Below are 21538 nucleotides of genomic sequence, written 5' to 3'. Positions count from 1 at the left end.
TTTACGGATAATTCAGATTACAGAGAATTCAGATTACAGAGAATTCAGATTACAGAGAATTCAGATAACAGAGATTTCAGATTACAGAGAATTCAGATAACAGAGATTTCAGATTACAGAGAATTCAGATTACAGAGAATTCAGATTACAGATAATTCAGATTACAGAGAGTTCAGATTACAGATAATTCAGATTATAGATAATTCAGATTACAGATAATTCAGATTACAGATAATTCAGATTACAGAGAATTCAGATTACAGAGAATTCAGATTACGCTAAAACCTGTGGACAAAAGGCGTTACTGCAGCACATGAAGGAGAGAAGTACAAAAACACAAAGTACAGACTACAAAACAGTGTTTTTAATCATGTTCCAGTAAATAAATAAACTGCTGGATTTGACATTGGACCCGAGAAGTAAAGTTATTCCACAAAATGTATAATTCATCCCATTTCCCTGAAAGTGGCCACATTGTTTTGGAGCTGTTGAAACTGGCGAGCCACGAAAAACAACAATTCTGCTGTAAAAAAATATAAATAAAAATCTCTCAGAAAACACGACGGGCATGTTTTAGAGAAGGAAGCGACTAAAAAGTCAATAGGTTTATGTTTTCGGTCTTAACGTGCCTTAGAGCCATGTCGTCACTTCCTGGTTTGACGTGTCCAGCAATTATGACATAAACAGAGGTGATCCCGCAACTGTTACTTAGCAACCAGACTGTAAACAAGAGCCGAAATCCACTTCAATCACACCACAGTTATGATTTGACAAATAATTCTGCCTTTATTTTGTTGACTGACTGTTTAAATGGTCATAAAACGGTGTAAGTTTGATGGACCGTCGCTTTTTGATGACATCACAGAGAGAGTCTTCACAATTTATAACTCGACTGATGAAAAACGGTGACAATTATCATTTGGTGGGTCTAAAAAGAATGTTGGCGTTGCAATATAAACCTGGGGATGAAGTTAATCACGATTTGTCTGCGTGTTTTTTTCTTGTTTTGTCTGGCGCTTTTTGATGACATCACAGAGGGTGTAGAAAGCACTGAGCTCTACTTTCCGTCCTTTTCTTCACAATCTATAACTCGACTGATGAAAAACGGTGATAACCAGTTGCAGCGCGGGCAAACTCGCCCAACGACGCCATCATTTGAAAAAACCCGTCGTGTGGACTTTAAACTCTAGAATTCTGCGACGTCACGTGACCTCATCACGCGGCGCCTTTAAACCTCCGCCACTCGTATCTCGCGTTCGCCCGTGTCAATCATTCGCCGTGACTCCGATCTGTTTTTTCCCTGTTTCGCATTAAAACGACCCGCCCCCTTTTCCCCGCCGGCGCGTCTTTTCCCCCACGATCGAATTTATATGTAAATCGGCCGGCGTGTCTTTATCGTGTTCGGGGGCGTTTTTGATCCGCGTCGACGGGACGAGAATGCGTAACGCGTGGAGGCGGCGGAGAGGTGGCGGGGTGCATTGCTCGGGAGGGTTATCGAGCGCCACGGTCAGAGCGCGGCGGCGACCTCGTGATGCACTCAATGGACCCGATTCCAGCCTGATTGAATATTTTACGACTATTTTCCGAAACGCTCGGAATGTTCAATTATGGTCGGGCGCCGCGCTCTCGTCCGAGTGTGAGAAGAATGTGGGCGTCGCCACATAAACCTGGGGATGGAGTTAATTACTATTTGTCTGCGTGTGATGTTTTGTCTTGTTTCATCCGAGGTTATGCATCCTGTAGGTTCTCCTGGGGTCCTTAGAGCGCCCCCTACAGGTCGGACCACTCATTGAACTAAAATGCCGTTAAGATAAATATTTTTGGAATTTTGGGGGGAAAATTAGCACAGAATAGCACATTTTATGGGTTTATAATTTCACTTCCTGTTGTAATTGATGACATCACAGTAGAAAATTACCCAGCAAACACTGGGCCAAAACTCATCTAATGTCAAAAAAAAATTATGTGACAGATAAAAATACATGAGAGTGACTTTATTTTGTTGAACTCATGTTTAAAGAGTCAAAAAAGTTGTTTCTTTGTGTAAATTCTGCATAAACTTTGACTGGAATGAGTCCCTGCTGTGATGTCACTTCCTGTCATTTTATACGGATTTTATTACGTTTTCTCCACAAATTCCTGCTCTATTGGTGTAAAACTGTCATTTATATGTACGACAGGTATAAACACACCAAATAAAGTCAAAATTAGAGAATCGTAAAAACATGACATGGGCCCTTTAATGAACCCAAAATGGCAGAAATGTCACTTTTCACGTTTCAGCTCGTTTCAAACACGTTTCAAACTCGTTTCAGCTCGTTTCAAACACGTTCCTTTTGAACACGAGGAAAGACCGGGACGTGAAACGAAAGGGTTTGAACTTATTTCCAATAACACTATATTTAATAGTTTATACAGTGAAAATTCTCTAAATAATTGCAGTTTTTATCATTTCTCCTGCTCAGATTGTGATTTTGATTGTTACATATTGTGCAGCTGAAAAGCGTACGACGAGCACATTTTGAGGAGCAGATTCTTTTCTCACATTCCGGGTTTTGACTGGATCTGGGACGGTGAAATATCCTCAATAACACGCCTCCTGCGGCGGCTCCGTTTGCGCGCGCGATAGAAGTGTCAAGTGCACGTCAGAAAAGTGAAGTTAATAAAGCCGTTATTTATGTCGTGTTTTGTGTTTTGTGTGCGGAGCTGGATTTATGGCCGCGCCGTGGCCCTATCTCGCACCGAGCTCAGTTCATTTCCCCGTCGCCGCGGCGATTTCCATTAACTTTGAAGGAGGTAAACAAAGATGCAGCGGTTTGTGCTGCGCGCGCGGGAAACAGACGAGAAATGTGTGCGGAAGGCGCTCTGGGGTAACCATGGAGACAGTGTGTAACTTATCTGTAAATGAATCAAACGTGTTATTTATTAAACAATTCTTTTAGTTTTAGTCAGAGAAAATTTCTCATTGATTGTTTTTGTGGAGCAGAAGCGTCATGAATTCACTGATAATAATAATGTTTCTTCTGAAGTCTGAGGTCTGAGCAGATTAAACACACTTCATTTAAACATTCAGACAGAACCGTGTTTGGGCTTTAGTTTCTCACTCCAGTGTAAACAATTTAAACACTTTCAATTCAGAACGGAGCAAAAGTTTGAGTGGAACATGTTGTGATTTCACTGGAGAAACTGGGATTCAACTGTCACAGAATATATGAAAATATGTCAAGTCCAGGCGGAAAAAAAGTCAGAAAATACACAAAAATACACACAAAAACACACATTAAAACACACAAAAATACACATAAAAACACACACAAAAATAAACACAAAAACACAAAAAAACAGAGAACAAGCTGGACCAGGGAGAGCATAAGGCAAGTAAAAGAGTAAAAGTGCAGTACAAGTGAGTGAGCAGCAGCAGAAAGAAAATAATGTTGTCCATTTTATTTTTATATTTATTTAAGTGAGTTTAAAAGTGATTTTAAAGATGCCACTGATAGAGCCTCATCTCAGGTGGGTCGTCCCAAAGCCCCCAAAAGGCCCAGTCCGCCTCGGCCCAGAGCCTGAGGCCCAGAGCCTGAGATCCAAAGCCTGAGGTCCAGAGCCTGAGGTCCAGAGCCTGAGGCCCAGAGCCTGAGGTCCAGAGCCTGAGGTCCAGAGCCTGAGGTCCAGAGCCTGAGGTCCAGAGCCTGAGATCCAAAGCCTGAGGTCCAGAGCCTGAGGTCCAGAGCCTGAGGTCCAGAGCCTGAGGCCCAGAGCCTGAGGTCCAGAGCCTGAGGCCCAGAGCCTGAGATCCAAAGCCTGAGGTCCAGAGCCTGAGGTCCAGAGCCTGAGGTCCAGAGCCTGAGATCCAAAGCCTGAGGTCCAGAGCCTGAGGTCCAGAGCCTGAGATCCAGAGCTTGAGGTCCAGAGCCTGAGGCCCAGAGCCTGAGATCCAGAGCCTGAGGTCCAGAGCCTGAGGTCCAGAGCCTGAGGTCCAGAAGCTAAAACGTGTCTGTGTTTTGGGTCACGACCTGTTGGAGGCGTGAGGCGATAATGAGCGGCCGACTTGAGCCTGCATCGTGCTCAGTAATCACCATTAATCACCTTCAGAAGTGGGTTCAGAGTAATCATCCGTCGCCCTGGTTACAGTTTGAAATGTGTTTTTCTCCCGTGTGTTTCCATGAGGTTCGGTGGGCGGCGCCCGGGTGGTCACTCCCGACGCGCCCTTCTCCGTGGACGACCTGGTTCACCGGCGCATCTTCTACGTCCAGGACAAAGAGTACAAAACGCCAGAGCAAAAAGACGTGTTCAGCTTCTACATCAGCAACGGTCAGAGCCAGACGGAGGCCTTCAGCGTGGAGATCAACGTGAAGGTCAGTGTGGAGCAGGTGAAGGTCAGTGTGGAGCACGTGAAGGTCAGTGTGGAGCACGTGAAGGTCAGTGTGGGGCACGTGAAGGTCAGTGTGGAGCAGGTGAAGGTCAGTGTGGACCGCGTGAAGGTCAGTGTGGAGCATGTGAAGGTCAGTGTGGGGCACGTGAAGGTCAGTGTGGAGCAGGTGAAGGTCAGTGTGGAGCACGTGAAGGTCAGTGTGGAGCACGTGAAGGTCAGTGTGGAGCGCGTGGAGGTCAGTGTGGAGCGCGTGGAGGTCAGTGTGGAGCAGGTGAAGGTCAGTGTGGAGCACGTGAAGGTCAGTGTGGAGCACGTGAAGGTCAGTGTGGAGCGCGTGAAGGTCAGTGTGGAGCGCGTGGAGGTCAGTGTGGAGCAGGTGAAGGTCAGTGTGGAGCAGGTGAAGGTCAGTGTGGAGCATGTGAAGGTCAGTGTGGAGCAGGTGAAGGTCAGTGTGGAGCATGTGAAGGTCAGTGTGGAGCAGGTGAAGGTCAGTGTGGAGCATGTGAAGGTCAGTGTGGAGCAGGTGAAGGTCAGTGTGGAGCATGTGAAGGTCAGTGTGGAGCATGTGAAGGTCAGTGTGGAGCAGGTGAAGGTCAGTGTGGAGCATGTGAAGGTCAGTGTGGAGCAGGTGAAGGTCAGTGTGGAGCGCGTGGAGGTCAGTGTGGAGCGTGTGGAGGTCAGTGTGGAGCAGGTGAAGGTCAGTGTGGAGCACGTGAAGGTCAGTGTGGAGCACGTGAAGGTCAGTGTGGAGCAGGTGAAGGTCAGTGTGGAGCATGTGAAGGTCAGTGTGGAGCAGGTGAAGGTCAGTGTGGAGCACGTGAAGGTCAGTGTGGAGCGTGTGGAGGTCAGTATGGAGCACGTGAAGGTCAGTGTGGAGCAGGTGAAGGTCAGTGTGAAGCAGGTGAAGGTCAGTGTGGAGCACGTGAAGGTCAGTGTGGAGCGTGTGGAGGTCAGTGTGGAGCAGGTGAAGGTCAGTGTGGAGCACGTGAAGGTCAGTGTGGAGCGTGTGGAGGTCAGTGTGGAGCACGTGGAGGTCAGTGTGGAGCGCGTGGAGGTCAGTGTGGAGCGTGTGGAGGTCAGTGTGGAGCGTGTGGAGGTCAGTGTGGAGCGTGTGGAGGTCAGTGTGGAGCGCGTGGAGGTCAGTGTGGAGCGCGTGGAGGTCAGTGTGGAGCGCGTGGAGGTCAGTGTGGAGCACGTGGAGGTCAGTGTGGAGCATGTGAAGGTCAGTGTGGAGCATGTGAAGGTCAGTGTGGAGCAGGTGAAGGTCAGTGTGGAGCATGTGAAGGTCAGTGTGGAGCAGGTGAAGGTCAGTGTGGAGCATGTGAAGGTCAGTGTGGAGCAGGTGAAGGTCAGTGTGGAGCATGTGAAGGTCAGTGTGGAGCAGGTGAAGGTCAGTGTGGAGCATGTGAAGGTCAGTGTGGAGCAGGTGAAGGTCAGTGTGGAGCAGGTGAAGGTCAGTGTGGAGCAGGTGAAGGTCAGTGTGGAGCATGTGAAGGTCAGTGTGGAGCAGGTGAAGGTCAGTGTGGAGCATGTGAAGGTCAGTGTGGAGCAGGTGAAGGTCAGTGTGGAGCACGTGAAGGTCAGTGTGGAGCACGTGAAGGTCAGTGTGGAGCGCGTGGAGGTCAGTGTGGAGCGCGTGGAGGTCAGTGTGGAGCAGGTGAAGGTCAGTGTGGAGCACGTGAAGGTCAGTGTGGAGCACGTGAAGGTCAGTGTGGAGCGCGTGAAGGTCAGTGTGGAGCGCGTGGAGGTCAGTGTGGAGCAGGTGAAGGTCAGTGTGGAGCAGGTGAAGGTCAGTGTGGAGCATGTGAAGGTCAGTGTGGAGCAGGTGAAGGTCAGTGTGGAGCATGTGAAGGTCAGTGTGGAGCAGGTGAAGGTCAGTGTGGAGCATGTGAAGGTCAGTGTGGAGCAGGTGAAGGTCAGTGTGGAGCATGTGAAGGTCAGTGTGGAGCATGTGAAGGTCAGTGTGGAGCAGGTGAAGGTCAGTGTGGAGCATGTGAAGGTCAGTGTGGAGCAGGTGAAGGTCAGTGTGGAGCGCGTGGAGGTCAGTGTGGAGCGTGTGGAGGTCAGTGTGGAGCAGGTGAAGGTCAGTGTGGAGCACGTGAAGGTCAGTGTGGAGCACGTGAAGGTCAGTGTGGAGCGCGTGAAGGTCAGTGTGGAGCGCGTGGAGGTCAGTGTGGAGCAGGTGAAGGTCAGTGTGGAGCATGTGAAGGTCAGTGTGGAGCAGGTGAAGGTCAGTGTGGAGCACGTGAAGGTCAGTGTGGAGCGTGTGGAGGTCAGTGTGGAGCACGTGAAGGTCAGTGTGGAGCAGGTGAAGGTCAGTGTGAAGCAGGTGAAGGTCAGTGTGGAGCACGTGAAGGTCAGTGTGGAGCGTGTGGAGGTCAGTGTGGAGCAGGTGAAGGTCAGTGTGGAGCACGTGAAGGTCAGTGTGGAGCGTGTGGAGGTCAGTGTGGAGCACGTGGAGGTCAGTGTGGAGCGCGTGGAGGTCAGTGTGGAGCGTGTGGAGGTCAGTGTGGAGCGTGTGGAGGTCAGTGTGGAGCGTGTGGAGGTCAGTGTGGAGCACGTGGAGGTCAGTGTGGAGCGCGTGGAGGTCAGTGTGGAGCGCGTGGAGGTCAGTGTGGAGCACGTGGAGGTCAGTGTGGAGCATGTGAAGGTCAGTGTGGAGCATGTGAAGGTCAGTGTGGAGCAGGTGAAGGTCAGTGTGGAGCATGTGAAGGTCAGTGTGGAGCAGGTGAAGGTCAGTGTGGAGCATGTGAAGGTCAGTGTGGAGCATGTGAAGGTCAGTGTGGAGCGCGTGAAGGTCAGTGTGGAGCGCGTGGAGGTCAGTGTGGAGCGCGTGGAGGTCAGTGTGGAGCAGGTGAAGGTCAGTGTGGAGCACGTGAAGGTCAGTGTGGAGCACGTGAAGGTCAGTGTGGAGCACGTGAAGGTCAGTGTGGAGCGCGTGGAGGTCAGTGTGGAGCAGGTGAAGGTCAGTGTGGAGCGTGTGAAGGTCAGTGTGGAGCAGGTGAAGGTCAGTGTGGAGCATGTGAAGGTCAGTGTGGAGCAGGTGAAGGTCAGTGTGGAGCAGGTGAAGGTCAGTGTGGAGCAGGTGAAGGTCAGTGTGGAGCATGTGAAGGTCAGTGTGGAGCAGGTGAAGGTCAGTGTGGAGCAGGTGAAGGTCAGTGTGGAGCATGTGAAGGTCAGTGTGGAGCAGGTGAAGGTCAGTGTGGAGCAGGTGAAGGTCAGTGTGGAGCAGGTGAAGGTCAGTGTGGAGCATGTGAAGGTCAGTGTGGAGCAGGTGAAGGTCAGTGTGGAGCAGGTGAAGGTCAGTGTGGAGCATGTGAAGGTCAGTGTGGAGCACGTGGAGGTCAGTGTGGAGCGTGTGGAGGTCAGTGTGGAGCAGGTGAAGGTCAGTGTGGAGCACGTGAAGGTCAGTGTGGAGCACGTGAAGGTCAGTGTGGAGCGCGTGAAGGTCAGTGTGGAGCGCGTGGAGGTCAGTGTGGAGCAGGTGAAGGTCAGTGTGGAGCATGTGAAGGTCAGTGTGGAGCAGGTGAAGGTCAGTGTGGAGCACGTGAAGGTCAGTGTGGAGCGTGTGGAGGTCAGTGTGGAGCACGTGAAGGTCAGTGTGGAGCAGGTGAAGGTCAGTGTGGAGCAGGTGAAGGTCAGTGTGGAGCACGTGAAGGTCAGTGTGGAGCGTGTGGAGGTCAGTGTGGAGCAGGTGAAGGTCAGTGTGGAGCACGTGAAGGTCAGTGTGGAGCGTGTGGAGGTCAGTGTGGAGCACGTGGAGGTCAGTGTGGAGCGCGTGGAGGTCAGTGTGGAGCGCGTGGAGGTCAGTGTGGAGCGTGTGGAGGTCAGTGTGGAGCGTGTGGAGGTCAGTGTGGAGCACGTGGAGGTCAGTGTGGAGCGCGTGGAGGTCAGTGTGGAGCAGGTGAAGGTCAGTGTGAAAATATCCATTCTCAAAATTAGTGTTATTTATTTACTTTATTTATTTATTTGGAGGGCGTAAAAACCATCCGTCTGAATAATTAAAATGCCGCTGGTGTCGTCTCCAAACTGTTCTTCTGGAGGCCCCGGGCCGTAGTTTGCCCGTCTTCATGTTTACATGATGTAAACGTGACGCAAACGTGACTTAAACGTGACGTAAACAACGTGACGTAAACGTGATTTAAAGGTGACGTAAATGTAACGTAAAAGTGACGTTAACGTGATGTTAACGTGACGTAAACGTGACGTAAACGTGACTTAAAGGTGACAATTGTAGTGGCAAAAATCTCTTGTTAAGACAAAGAAGCAGGTTGTCTCGTTTCAAAAGAAAACTGTTTAATCTTGTGGCTGAATCAGAAAGAAACTTGTGTGGACTCGGCCATTCTCATAGAAGGCCGAGTCCACGCGTCTGTCTCTTGCCTGCTTCCCAAAATGTCTCTCCCAAGTTCTCCCGTCCCACCTCTGTCCCCTTCCTTAAATCACAGATGGTCACATGACCACACACACACAGAAGTTCCCGGTCACTGGTCTCTCAGGTACAAAGGAACCAAGGAGCAAATGGGACATCAAAGAAACAGTGGTTTCAGGAAGGAGACAGTACATAACATTTGCATTAATTCAATTCACATGTCTTGCTTAGTGTGAAACATAACGTGGGACTTCCTAGCCACTCCAGGGAGTCCGGACATGTAAATTTCCAGGCCAAAAGGGGTTGTCAGGCTGTTAGAACTAAATCTGATTAGGAATAGAATTGAAAGTTAAAAAGCAAAGGGCCAGATTATATTTTTTCCACAACACATAAATGTAACGTAAAAGTGACGTTAACGTGATGTAAACGTGATGTAAACGTGATTTAAACGTGACGTAAACATGACTTAAACGTGACGTAAACCTGACGTAAACCTGACGTAGACGTGATGTAAACATGATGTAAACATGACGTAAACATGATGTAAACATGACGTAAACGTGACATAAACCTGACGTAAACGTGATGTAAACATGACGTAAACATGACATAAACATGATGTAAACATGATGTAAACATGATGTAAACATGATGTAAACATGACATAAACATGACGTAAACATGACATAAACCTGACGTAAACCTGACGTGAACATGACAAACATGATATAAACATGATGTAAACATGATGTAACCGTGATGTAAACATGATGTAAACATGATGTAAACATGATGTAAACATGATGTAAACATGACATAAACATGACGTAAACATGACATAAACCTGACGTAAACCTGACGTGAACATGACAAACATGATATAAACATGATGTAAACATGATGTAACCGTGATGTAAACATGATGTAAACATGATGTAACCGTGATGTAAACATGATGTAAACATGATGTAACCATGATGTCACTCTTTCAGAGCCGAGCGGCGAGCGAGCCGCTGGTGTCGGTGAGCAGCGTCCACGTGGAGGAGAACTCTGGAGTCGTCATCACAAACTCCTCCCTCCACGTGTTCGACCGAGACACGCCCGAAAACGAGATCCTCTTCACCGTCATCCGCAAACCGTCCTACGGTAAGTACCAACGTTCATCTGCCAAAAAAGACATCTGAACAAGAGAACCAGGTTTAAATGTCTTGCTTCATATTTGTTGCCAGTCTTGAATTGCTGAACTTCTCGGGGAAAACGGCGCTGAATAAAAGCCACACACACGAAATGTACAAAGAAAATAGAAATGGTCCATATTCAGGCCGCACCTGTCAATAAACCGCAGGTGCCACGATGTAACATGAGATATTTACACAGAAATAAACATGGTAGCGATGCACATGTCTTAAAGCAGCAGGTTTTAAACGACAGACCCGTGTATCACGTGTGTCTTTGTGTTCAGCTGCGTCTAGAGTCACTTCCTCATTAGACTCATTTATCCGTGAATATGAGTCTGATTATAATAAAACAGCTTAAAATACAGAGAACACAATGTGTCCCCTGGACAGTGACCACTGTCCACTGACGTCTTCTACAAACTCTTGCGCTTCCTGCTAGAGCGCCCCCCGGTGGCCGTTTGCCAGTAAAATCTCAAAATTAGACGCACTGTTGTATGGGCTTCAGGGTTCAAAGTGTGGGGAAATAGTAGCGGCTTAAAGTCTGAAAAGTATGGTGGATGTCAACAAATCCTTCTGTTTGTTCTGTCATAATCTTGTCGAGTCAAAGAGGTTAAAGTTTGGAGTTTGTTAAGAGCTTCTTTAAGATATTTACGATGTCCCAGAGAACATCAGGATAAAGTGAAATAATGAAACATCTTCTGTGCGGTTTGTTTCATGTTGAGAGGAAAAACTGACCAAAACAAACAGTGTCTCACCTTAAATAACAAAACAGAACTGCAAAGAAGTGAAAGTGAGATCAGACGTGTAAAAGCAGCAGGTCATGACTGAGAGTCAGCTCTGTGTAACGGCGTCATCCTCTGCTTCTTTCCCAGGTAAACTGCGCAGGCGTCAGTTCTACTCCCAGCCTCTAGAGAGCGGTAAAGTCCTGTCTCAGGGCTCCACCTTCACTTATCAGGACGTGTCGGACCAGCTGCTGGTGTACACGCCCGACTCGACCAGTGGGGGCGCCGACGAGCTGGGCTTCACCCTGACGGACGGCGTCCACACGCACACGGGCCGCCTGCACTTCACCATGGAAGTGCTGCGCAGCGAGGGGCCCAGGATGACCGTCAACAGGGGCCTCCAGCTGCCCGCAGGTGAGACGCAGGGAATGTGGGCCACTGCCCGCAGGTGAGCCGCAGGGAATGTGGGCCACTGCCCGCAGGTGAGCCGCAGGGAATGTGGGCCACTGCCCGCAGGTGAGCCGCAGGGAATGTGGGCGACTACCCGCAGGTGAGCCACAGGGAATGTGGGCGACTACCCGCAGGTGAGCCGCAGGGAATGTGGGCCACTGCCCGCAGTTGGGGCGCGGGGAATGTGGGCCACTGCCGCAGGTGAGACGCAGGGAATGTGGGCCACTGCCCGCAGGTGGGGCGCGTGGAATGTGGGCCACCGCCCGCAGGTGAGCCGCAGGGAATGTGGGCGACTACCCGCAGGTGAGCCGCAGGGAATGTGGGCGACTACCCGCAGGTGAGCCACAGGGAATGTGGGCCACTGCCCGCAGTTGGGGCGCGGGGAATGTGGGCCACTGCCCGCAGGTGGGGCGCGGGGAATGTGGGCCACCGCCCGCAGGTGAGCCGCAGGGAATGAGGGCCACTGCCCGCAGGTGAGCCGCAGGGAATGTGGGCCACTACCCGCAGGTGAGACGCAGGGAATGTGGGCCACTGCCCGCAGGTGAGCCGCAGGGAATGTGGGCCACTGCCCGCATTTGGGGCGCGGGGAATGTGGGCCACTGCCCGCAGGTGAACCGCAGGGAATGTGGGCCACTGCCCGCAGGTGAGCCGCAGGGAATGTGGGCCACTGCCCGCAGTTGGGGCGCGGGGAATGTGGGCCACTGCCCGCAGGTGGGGCGCGGGGAATGTGGGCCACCGCCCGCAGGTGAGCCGCAGGGAATGAGGGCCACCGCCCGCAGGTGAGCCGCAGGGAATGAGGGCCACCGCCCGCAGGTGAGCCGCAGGGAATGTGGGCCACTACCCGCAGGTGAGACGCAGGGAATGTGGGCCACTGCCCGCAGGTGAGCCGCAGGGAATGTGGGCCACTGCCCGCATTTGGGGCGCGGGGAATGTGGGCCACTGCCCGCAGGTGAACCGCAGGGAATGTGGGCCACTGCCCGCAGGTGAGCCGCAGGGAATGTGGGCCACTGCCCGCAGTTGGGGCGCGGGGAATGTGGGCCACTGCCCGCAGGTGGGGCGCGGGGAATGTGGGCCACCGCCCGCAGGTGAGCCGCAGGGAATGAGGGCCACCGCCCGCAGGTGAGCCGCAGGGAATGTGGGCCACTACCCGCAGGTGAGACGCAGGGAATGTGGGCCACTGCCCGCAGGTGAGCCGCAGGGAATGTGGGCCACTGCCCGCATTTGGGGCGCGGGGAATGTGGGCCACTGCCCGCAGGTGAACCGCAGGGAATGTGGGCCACTGCCCGCAGGTGAGCCGCAGGGAATGTGGGCCACTGCCCGCAGGTGAGCCGCAGGGAATGTGGGCCACTGCCGCAGGTGAGCCGCAGGGAATGTGGGCCACTGCCCGCAGTTGTGGCGCGGGGAATGTGGGCCACTGCCCGGAGGTGAGACGCAGGGAATGTGGGCCACTGCCCGCAGGTGGGGCGCGGGGAATGTGGGCCACTGCCCGCAGGTGAGCCGCAGGGAATGTGGGCCACTGCCCGCAGTTGGGGCGCAGGGAATGTGGGCCACTGTCCGCAGGTGAGACGCAGGGAATGTGGGCCACTGCCAGCAGTTGGGGCGCGGGGAATGTGGGCCACTGCCCGCAGGTGGGACGCGGGGAATGTGGGCCACTGCCCGCAGGTGAGGTGGGCCGGGAGGGCACTGGGAAAACGGTCCACTGTTTTGTTTTTGTGACTTTTATAGTTTAGTCCAATGAAAATCATAGGTGCAGTGCATTGTGGGTAGTAGGTTGTCGTTCTCAAACACTGTGTGATATATTGAGTGTTTTCGGTGCCGTGTGCATCACGTCTGCTTCGAAACAATGAAAGTTTTTAATTAGAAAAGTACAGGAACAGGACTCGGGCCCCGTGTTACAGTTTTGTTTATAAATGAGAAAATGCCTGGAGAGCCTAAATGAATGATTGGGGTTCATGTGGGACGCAGCAGCTGCTGCTTTTGCATTGTCAACATCAATCTGAGGCCGGAACAAAACAGAAAATGTACTTTACACAGCAAAATGTGGATGAATATAAATGTGTTCTCCGAGTTTGGCCCTTTGAGGCCCCTGTAAACGGCTCTGAGTTTAGAGACTTATTAGACGCGTTCTGCCGGCGGAATTTTAATATCAGTTTAATCAAGACAATAAAGACGGTAGAAAATGTCTTATTTTTGTGCTTGTGAGTCTCTCTGAGTCTCTCTCTGAGTCTCTCTGAGTCTCTCTGAGTCTCTCTCTGAGTCTCTCTCTGAGTCTCTCTCTGAGACTCTCTCTGAGACTCTCTCTGAGTCTCTCTGAGTCTCTCTGAGTCTCTCTCTGAGTCTCTCTGAGTCTCTCTCTGAGTCTCTCTGAGTCTCTCTCTGAGTCTCTCTCTGAGACTCTCTCTGAGACTCTCTGAGTCTCTCTCAGAGTCTCTCTCTGAGTCTGTCTCCGAGTCTCTCCGAGTCTCTCCGAGTCTCTCTGAGACTCTCTCTGAGACTCTCTGAGTCTCTCTCAGAGTCTCTCCGAGTCTCTCCGAGTCTCTCTCCGAGTCTCTCTCCGAGTCTCTCCGAGTCTTTCCGAGTCTCTCTCTGAGTCTCACTCTGAGTCTCTCTGAGTCTCTCTGAGTCTTTCCCGTTCGCTGCAGGCACGTCGTCCAAAATCACGGAGCAGAACTTGAAGGGCACGGACCTGGACTCGGACGATCTGAAGCTGCGGTACGTTCTGACCAAAGATCCTGCGAGCGGGAGGATTTTGCTGAGTCAGGACGGCAAAGCGGAGAAGGTGTCGGTGAAGGGGCCCCTCAGCGGCTTCACCCAGGACCACGTCAACAAAGGTGAACAAAGGCGAGCCAAGGCGGAGGTGCTCTTTAACAGGGGGCCATACTTTCTGGACTCTCCTGAGCGTTTCTCTTTGTCTCAGCGGCGTTTCATCATCGTCTGTTTACTCAGAGTTGTGTTTTGACTTCATCCTGTTTTGTCCTGCGACTGAAGCTCCAGTGTTCAGGCTGAACGACGCAGAAGCTGTTCAAACAGACACTCTTCAATAAAACGTTAGCCGCAGAGTCGCTAGCGTTAGCCGCTAACCTTAGCTTGAGTCGTCAACAGAGGCAAAAAGTGGAATACTCCGTTTGTTGTTTAATGAGAGATCCAGGACTTGTTATTAGTTCATAAATATGTGCATGTTTTGCTGTTTTTCCGCTCTGATGCCAGAGTCACGTAACCCGGACGCCAGAGTCACGTGACCCGGACGCCAGAGTCACGTGACCCGGACGCCAGAGTCACGTGACCCGGACGCCAGAGTCACAGAGTCACGTGACCCGGACGCCAGAGTCACGTGACCCGGACGCCAGAGTCACAGAGTCACGTGACCCGGACGCCAGAGTCACAGAGTCACGTGACCCTGACGCCAGAGTCACTTGACCCGGACGCCAGAGTCACAGAGTCACGTGACCCGGACGCCAGAGTCACAGAGTCACGTGACCCTGACGCCAGAGTCACGTGACCCGGACGCCAGAGTCACGGAGTCACGTGACCCGGACGCCAGAGTCACGTGACCCGGACGCCAGAGTCACAGAGTCACCTGACCCGGACGCCAGAGTCACGTGACCCGGACGCCAGAGTCACAGAGTCACGTGACCCGGACGCCAGAGTCACAGAGTCACGTGACCCTGACGCCAGAGTCACGTGACCCGGACGCCAGAGTCACAGAGTCACGTGACCCGGACGCCAGAGTCACAGAGTCACGTGACCCTGACGCCAGAGTCACGTGACCCGGACGCCAGAGTCACGTGACCCGGACGCCAGAGTCACGTGACCCTGACGCCAGAGTCACGTGACCTTGACGCCAGAGTCACGTGACCCTGACGCCAGAGTCACGTGACCCGGACACCAGAGTCACAGAGTCGCGTGACTCTGGCGTCCGGGTCACGTGACCCTGACGCCAGAGTCACGTGACCTTGACGCCAGAGTCACGTGACCCGGACGCCAGAGTCACGTGACCCTGACGCCAGAGTCACCTGACCCGGACGCCAGAGTCACGTGACCCGGACGCCAGAGTCACGTGACCCGGACGCCAGAGTCACGCGACTCGGACGCCAGAGTCACAGAGTCACATGACCCGGACGCCAGAGTCACGTGACCCGGACGCCAGAGTCACGTGACCCGGACACCAGAGTCACGTGACCCGGACACCAGAGTCACAGAGTCGCGTGACTCTGGCGTCCGGGTCACGTGACCCTGACGCCAGAGTCACGTGACCTTGACGCCAGAGTCACGTGACCCGGACGCCAGAGTCACGTGACCCTGACGCCAGAGTCACCTGACCCGGACGCCAGAGTCACGTGACCCGGACGCCAGAGTCACGCGACTCGGACGCCAGAGTCACAGAGTCACATGACCCGGACGCCAGAATCATGTGACCCGCGGTAAAGTGATGGAGTGCAGGACTGTGGAGTGAAGGAGCGGTCAGGGGACGAGTGCGGACATTTGGACGCAGCCTGTCTCTGTGTTTTCAATGAAACGTCGCACACTGATGACATCACAGAGGGATTCAGCTCATTTTAAAATCTTATTTTTCCAAATTTCTTCACAAACTGACACTTAACGGGAATAAAACTGTGATAAATATTGACCACAGGTTCTACACCACCATCTGAGTCAGAATTAGAAGAACAGGAGACGTCTTCAGAGCGACTTTTAAGCTTTTATTGACTACTTATTTTTCCACGTCGTTCACTTTGGATGACTCAGAGTAGAATTTACTTATCAACGGCCTTCGGAGACGTTTGGTGCAGAAATGTGGCCAGATTTCTCTTTGGTTTTGATTGAAATATGGAATAATGTTAAGTAAGTTATGATTATTGTTATTCCCTTAAATGTTAATATTAAAGGAGACGTATTGTGCTTTTTTCAGGCGCTTGGAATTGAGCTATAACATAAGTATATCTGCATTTTATGTTCTGTTCATCGTAAAAACAAGAACAATATCGATCAAAAAAACACTTAAAATGGAAACAGGTCCATTGACTTCCTGTTCAAAACTGCAGAACTGCTAAGCCCCGCCTCTTCACAGTGACAAGCCCCGCCTCTTCACACGTAACCTGCCGCACATTGTCGTTTACATGTTTTTACTCGTGAAAAGTAGCTACGTGACATTTTACAACTTTTTATCTTTTCTCAAATAATCACGGTAAGTACAGCATGTGGGCGGGGCTAAGGGGTAGGCGAAAACGGGACTTTTCCGAGCTTCAGTCGCAGGACGAAACGTGATTAACTCCGGAATCGATTGAAAACACAACTCTGAGGAAACGAACGAGGTGGAAACGCCGTCGTAACGAGATTAAAAGAAAATTTGATATCTGAAAATGAGATCTGGTCTGATCCTGTACGCGTCCCCTTTAATCCCGTGCGTCCCCTTTAATCCTCTTTAATCCGGCGGTGCCAGGCCTGGTGCGGTTCAGCCACGACAAGTCGGAGAAAGGCGGGAGTCTGTCGTTCAAGTTCAACCTGGTGGATCCCGAGGGCAACAAGCTCATCGACCAGTCCTTCTACATCAGCGTCCTGGGTAAGAAGACTTTTCACCGCTTTTGAGATCTGGGGACATAATCATTAAAAAACCCGCCACAGAACCACTATTCACACTTCAGATATGAGAAAACGCCAGCACTCGATTCGCTTCCAGACGAATAATGCATAAGGCGAATCATAAACAACTCCTCACAGTCAAACATATTCAGAAACATGCAAAATATGTGTGGTTTAAGTGGACTTTTCCCACCTTTTCAAGTCCAAACAACTAAGAAAACCCTTTAATGTTTTGTGTCTGTCGAGCTCAGAACTTTGAATGAATGAAAGTCTCCAACACTTAATGTCCAAACAGGAAACGGCCCAAACGAAAGAGCAAAGAAATGATTATATACGTTTATGTAGTGCAGAAAAGTCAGTTGTTTTGTATTCTGAGGCTTCGAGGAGCAAAGGGGCGTGTCAGAAGCAAAGGGGCGTGTCAGAAGTATGAGCATTGTTACTGCTCGTCGGTGTAATGCCTCATTCGTCCAGCAGGGGTCCAGGGTAGAAAAAGTTTCTGTTGTTTCATCTGGACTCTGTTTTTTAGGAAAAAGACGAAACGTTTCGACTCTGATCCAAGAGTCATTGTCAATCTGTGAATCAAGACCGAGAACTCAGATATTTATCCTACTCTGAGTAGGCCCCGCCCACCAAGCGAGACCTCCTGATAAAAAACTAACACTCTTTGTTTTAAGATTCAACCTTCCAGTCGTTTATAATGGAATTTTGAGAGATCCGTGGAGAGGTCGACGCCCAGAGCATTCTGATGTCATCAGTTACACAGGAGGAGAGAGAGAGTGAGCCAGGGACAACAGGAGGCTGATGGCCCATAAGAGGACTGAGAAGAACAAAGAAAGTAATCTGCTCAGAGTAGGATAAATACTACTCAGAGTAGGATAAATACTACTCAGAGTAGGATAAATATCTGAGTTCCCTTGATTCACAGATTGACAATGACTCTTGGATCAGAGTCGAAACATTTAGTTTTTTGCCTAAAAAGTCCAGATAACTACAACTGAAGCTTTTTCTACAAAGGGTTAAAGAGCATAAATGAGCTGCTTTTTAAACTGTTTCCAACAACCAAGTGATATAATAAGGGCCTCACGTGTGTATTAATGCACTATAGATAGTTTAATGTGGGTAAAGACCTGTACTAGTGTCTAACTCCGCCCGTCTCGCTCTCTGTGGCTGTAACTCCGCCCTTCCCTGCAGAGGACCGCCTCCCGCCCTCCGTGGAGCTGAACAAAGGCCTGGTCCTGGATGAAAACACCATGAAGGCGATCACCACGCTGCAGCTGTCGGCGAGTGACCAGGACAGCGAGCCGGGCGAGCTGCTGTACCATGTGACCAAGCAGCCGGCGTTAGGGCATCTGGAGCACGCCAGCAACCCAGGTACACACTGAATACACAAAACATGTTCACATGGTCCCAAGCAGCGCTGGAAAGTACTGTACTTATTTGTAGGTTTCTTTACTTAAAGGCGGTATGGACGATTTTTCGGCGATTTGAGAACGCAGGCGGAAGTGCGCATGTCACTCCCCCGTGCGGACTGATACAACACACACACATGCGTTTGTTTATTAGCGCAACGGAGCGCATCGCATCTCTCGTCTCCCGTAGATTTCTGTCCACTTCTGCGTCAGCTCGAACTGTCTTTCTCCGTCTTCATTTTGCCCCGTACACTGAGGGAACTATATTATGATAGATCCATGCGCTTAGGCACGCGGAAACGTGGGGACGAGCCGCACGCAGCTGCAGGTGAGCGATAGGTGCGTTTTATGATTGATACGTGGCAGGACTAATGATTTATCCACGCCACGAGGAAATATGATACAAAATTTGTTGAAAAAAATCGTCCATACCACCTTTAAGTATATTTTGCAGCGGATACTTTTTACTTTTACTTCACTACTTTTGAGAGCAGTATCTGTACTTTCCACTACTTTTTGAAAAGGGCTGAAAAGTAAAAAGTGCTTTCCGTATGGTTTGAGTTTCTTTGGTGAAATTCCGCCTTAAAGTCCTGATTTTGAGTAAACAAAAATATACATAAAACTGAATAAATAATATACATAAAAAACATTGATAAAGACAATTCTTTATCAACATCACCACGTTTAAAACCCTTTAATTGTTATAAAAAAATATACATGTACTTCAGTACTTTCACATGAGTATTTGTTGCTGTATTCGAGTACTTCTTCCACCACTCGTCCGATAGTTTTCCCCTGTGGCCAGTGCGCTCCAGAGGTGGCTCCATCTGCTGTGTCCATGGCAGGAGTTTAGAGGCCACAAACTGCAGAAAACACGTGATAACGACAGGTCACTAGGCAACCACAGTCTCTCCAGCAGCTCCTGTTTCCCTGAGATGAATGTTCATACAGTATAATGTTCCCATTCTTCATCCGACAAAACAAAGTTGACAGTAAAAATACAGCTGAAACTCCTTTTACTTGCGTAGAAGTACAAAAGTACACCATTGTACGTGGCAGAGGATAACACTCTCACCTCACAGCTAGAAGGTTCCGGGTTTGACTCCCTTCTGTGAGCAGCGGTCACATGTCCCAGTGGCACTGGTCACATGTCCGGGCCGGTCACATCAGGCTCTGCTGCATTCAGCAAACAAAAGGATTTCTTTGGCCCGAACAAAGAAGATTACTCTTGACTGAAACGTAGATGTTTAGGCTGTAAAATGTGTAGTACTGTTGAAGAGCTCCTCGAACTCTGAAATACATGGGATTCTTGTATTTGTTCAGTTTTCCGTCTCTGTTTACATCTGAACTGAACTTATGCATCAGTAAATCATGGATGGAACGATATATTCTAGTGCTCGAAACACTCATTTATTCATGTTTGTTTTAAAGGAAAGACACAGCTGAAGTCCAAATAACTCTGGTAAAAGGATTTCTGGGACTGTTTTATTCTCAAATGTAATAACAGTTTCCTTTTGGAGGGACGTCGTGTACAAAAGAACTGAACGCTCTGAACTTCCTGCTCACATTTTCAGCATTTCTGTCTGAAAAAAGCACTCGTCCTTAATAGATTAATTATCTTAAGTATTCCGTAAAGGTTATTCCTTTTAGGTTTGTCCTGAAAGGATTAAACAATACCCAGAATGATGTATATGAAAATATTAGAGACGGACAGGCCGATGTTTTCCACGTGGATGTTTTTGCCCTTGAAACTCCATTAGAGGCCGTTCTTTTCAGCCGTTTAAAGAATCTGCATAAACCTTTATAATGTGTCATAAAACAGAGTCAATCCAACTCGACGAGAGGAAAATGACCAGCCGTCGTAGTCCAACAAATATATGAGTATTTCCTCACGATACAACGTCCTGATACTGTCTGGACGCTGCATGTGAAGTATCGTGACACAAGGGGGCGCCGTTTTAGTCCTGGCGCGACTCGTCTGTGGCTCCAGGGAGGGCATCCACCTTAAACCCCCTCGTGAAGGTCTCGTCTGTGTTGTTCAGGCTCCAGGATCTCTCAGTTCACTCAGGCCGACCTGGCGTCCAGGAGCGTCCGGTACGTCCACACCAGCGAAGAGGAGAAACACGCCGACCAGTTCTCCTTCACCGTGTCCGACGGCAACAACGAGGTGAGCCGCAGAGTGGTTACCCTGCCCTCCTGAGCCGCCCCCTGTTTTCACCTGCCCCCTGTCCCCGCCCACATCGCTGTACTTGTTTCAAAGAAGTCACACATGAAGGTTTCAACATGTCTAATGGCCATTTTTCAACATAAAAAACACAATAAAATACATTTGGGTTTCGAAGAGGTGGGGCTTATCGTTATGAAGGGGCGGGGCTTATTCCTGTGAAGAGGCGGGGCTTGATGCTATTAAGGGGCGGGGCTTATTGCAATGAAGCGGCGAGGCTTGTCACTATGACGGGGCGGGGCTTATTGCAATGAAGAGGCGGAGCTTATTGCTATGAGGCTTGTCGCTATGAAGGGCCGGAACTTATTGCAATGAAGAGGCGCGGCTTAACGTTAGGAAGGGACGGGGCTTATAGCTATGTAGAGGCGGGGCTTGTCGCTATGAAGGGGTGGGGCATATTGCAATGAAGCGGCGAGGCTTGTCACTATGTCGGGGCGGGGCTTATTGCTATGAGGCTTGTTGCTATGAAGGGCCGGAACTTATTGCAATAAAGAGGCGGAGCTTGTCACTATGAAGAGGTGGGGCTTATCTTTATGAAGGGGCGGGGCTTATAGCCTTGTAGAGGCAGGGCTTGTCATTATGAAGAGGCGGGTCTTATTGCTGTGAAGAGGCGGGGCTTGGCAGTCTGAAGGGGCGGGGCTTATTGCAATGAGGAGGCGGGGCTTATCGCTATGAAGAGGCGGGGCTTATCGCTATGAAGAGGCGGGGCTTATCGCTATGAAGAGGCGGGGCTCTGCCGTCTTGAACAGGAACTTAACACGTTTATATCATCAACTGGTTTTAGTTTAGATATCGTAAAGTTTTCATGTCGATATCGTTCAAAAATGGTAAAAATTGGCAGAACAAATGGAAATAAAAGTGTGATTTGGCTGAAAAATGTGTCTTTATGTTTCCACGATCGTGCAACAAATGGTTTGAATCCCACGTAAATACATTCTGTGACTTTTCCTTCAGTTGGAGATCAGGATCGGCAAATATCGCTCACGTCAAACTCGATTTCGCGGTTTGGGAAATTTTTAAGGTTCCCCAGAAGAAGTGGTGGTAGCATTTTGTAGCATTTTGTAGCATTTTGTAGCATTTTGTAAAAGTATAAAGTGGGACTGAAGCAGGATCTAAAGAGCCCGTCACACTTTCCTCCCACGTCAGGAGCTTGTTTGGTGCTTTGGATGAGGAGGAGGAGGAAGCGCTTCAGGCCAAAACAAAACTTTAAAAACACCGAGGAATTCTCCCTTTG

The 21538-nt window shown here is 50.3% G+C and overlaps 1 protein-coding gene across 1 annotated transcript in view; it reads left to right on the top strand.

Moving 5' to 3' along the window:
- Positions 1-21538, top strand: part of fras1 (Fraser extracellular matrix complex subunit 1) — a gene marked incomplete at its 5' end in the record, with an annotated part of 267524 nt that overhangs the window by 200433 nt on the left and 45553 nt on the right. Inside the window, 7 exons of the mRNA XM_072432991.1 lie at positions 4168-4355; positions 9734-9887; positions 10792-11055; positions 13734-13922; positions 16532-16651; positions 17863-18042; positions 20123-20247. Coding sequence (XP_072289092.1) covers positions 4168-4355; positions 9734-9887; positions 10792-11055; positions 13734-13922; positions 16532-16651; positions 17863-18042; positions 20123-20247 — 1220 coding nt within the window. The remainder of the gene's footprint in view (positions 1-4167; positions 4356-9733; positions 9888-10791; positions 11056-13733; positions 13923-16531; positions 16652-17862; positions 18043-20122; positions 20248-21538) is intronic.

Source organism: Eucyclogobius newberryi, unplaced genomic scaffold (assembly GCF_026437365.1).
Source record: "Eucyclogobius newberryi isolate DKJ021-1_F unplaced genomic scaffold, fEucNew1.0.hap1 SCAF_6, whole genome shotgun sequence".
Taxonomy (NCBI): domain Eukaryota; kingdom Metazoa; phylum Chordata; class Actinopteri; order Gobiiformes; family Gobiidae; genus Eucyclogobius; species Eucyclogobius newberryi.
The sequence above is the reverse complement of the archived record's forward strand: the minus strand, read 5'-3'. Positions and strand labels throughout refer to the sequence as shown.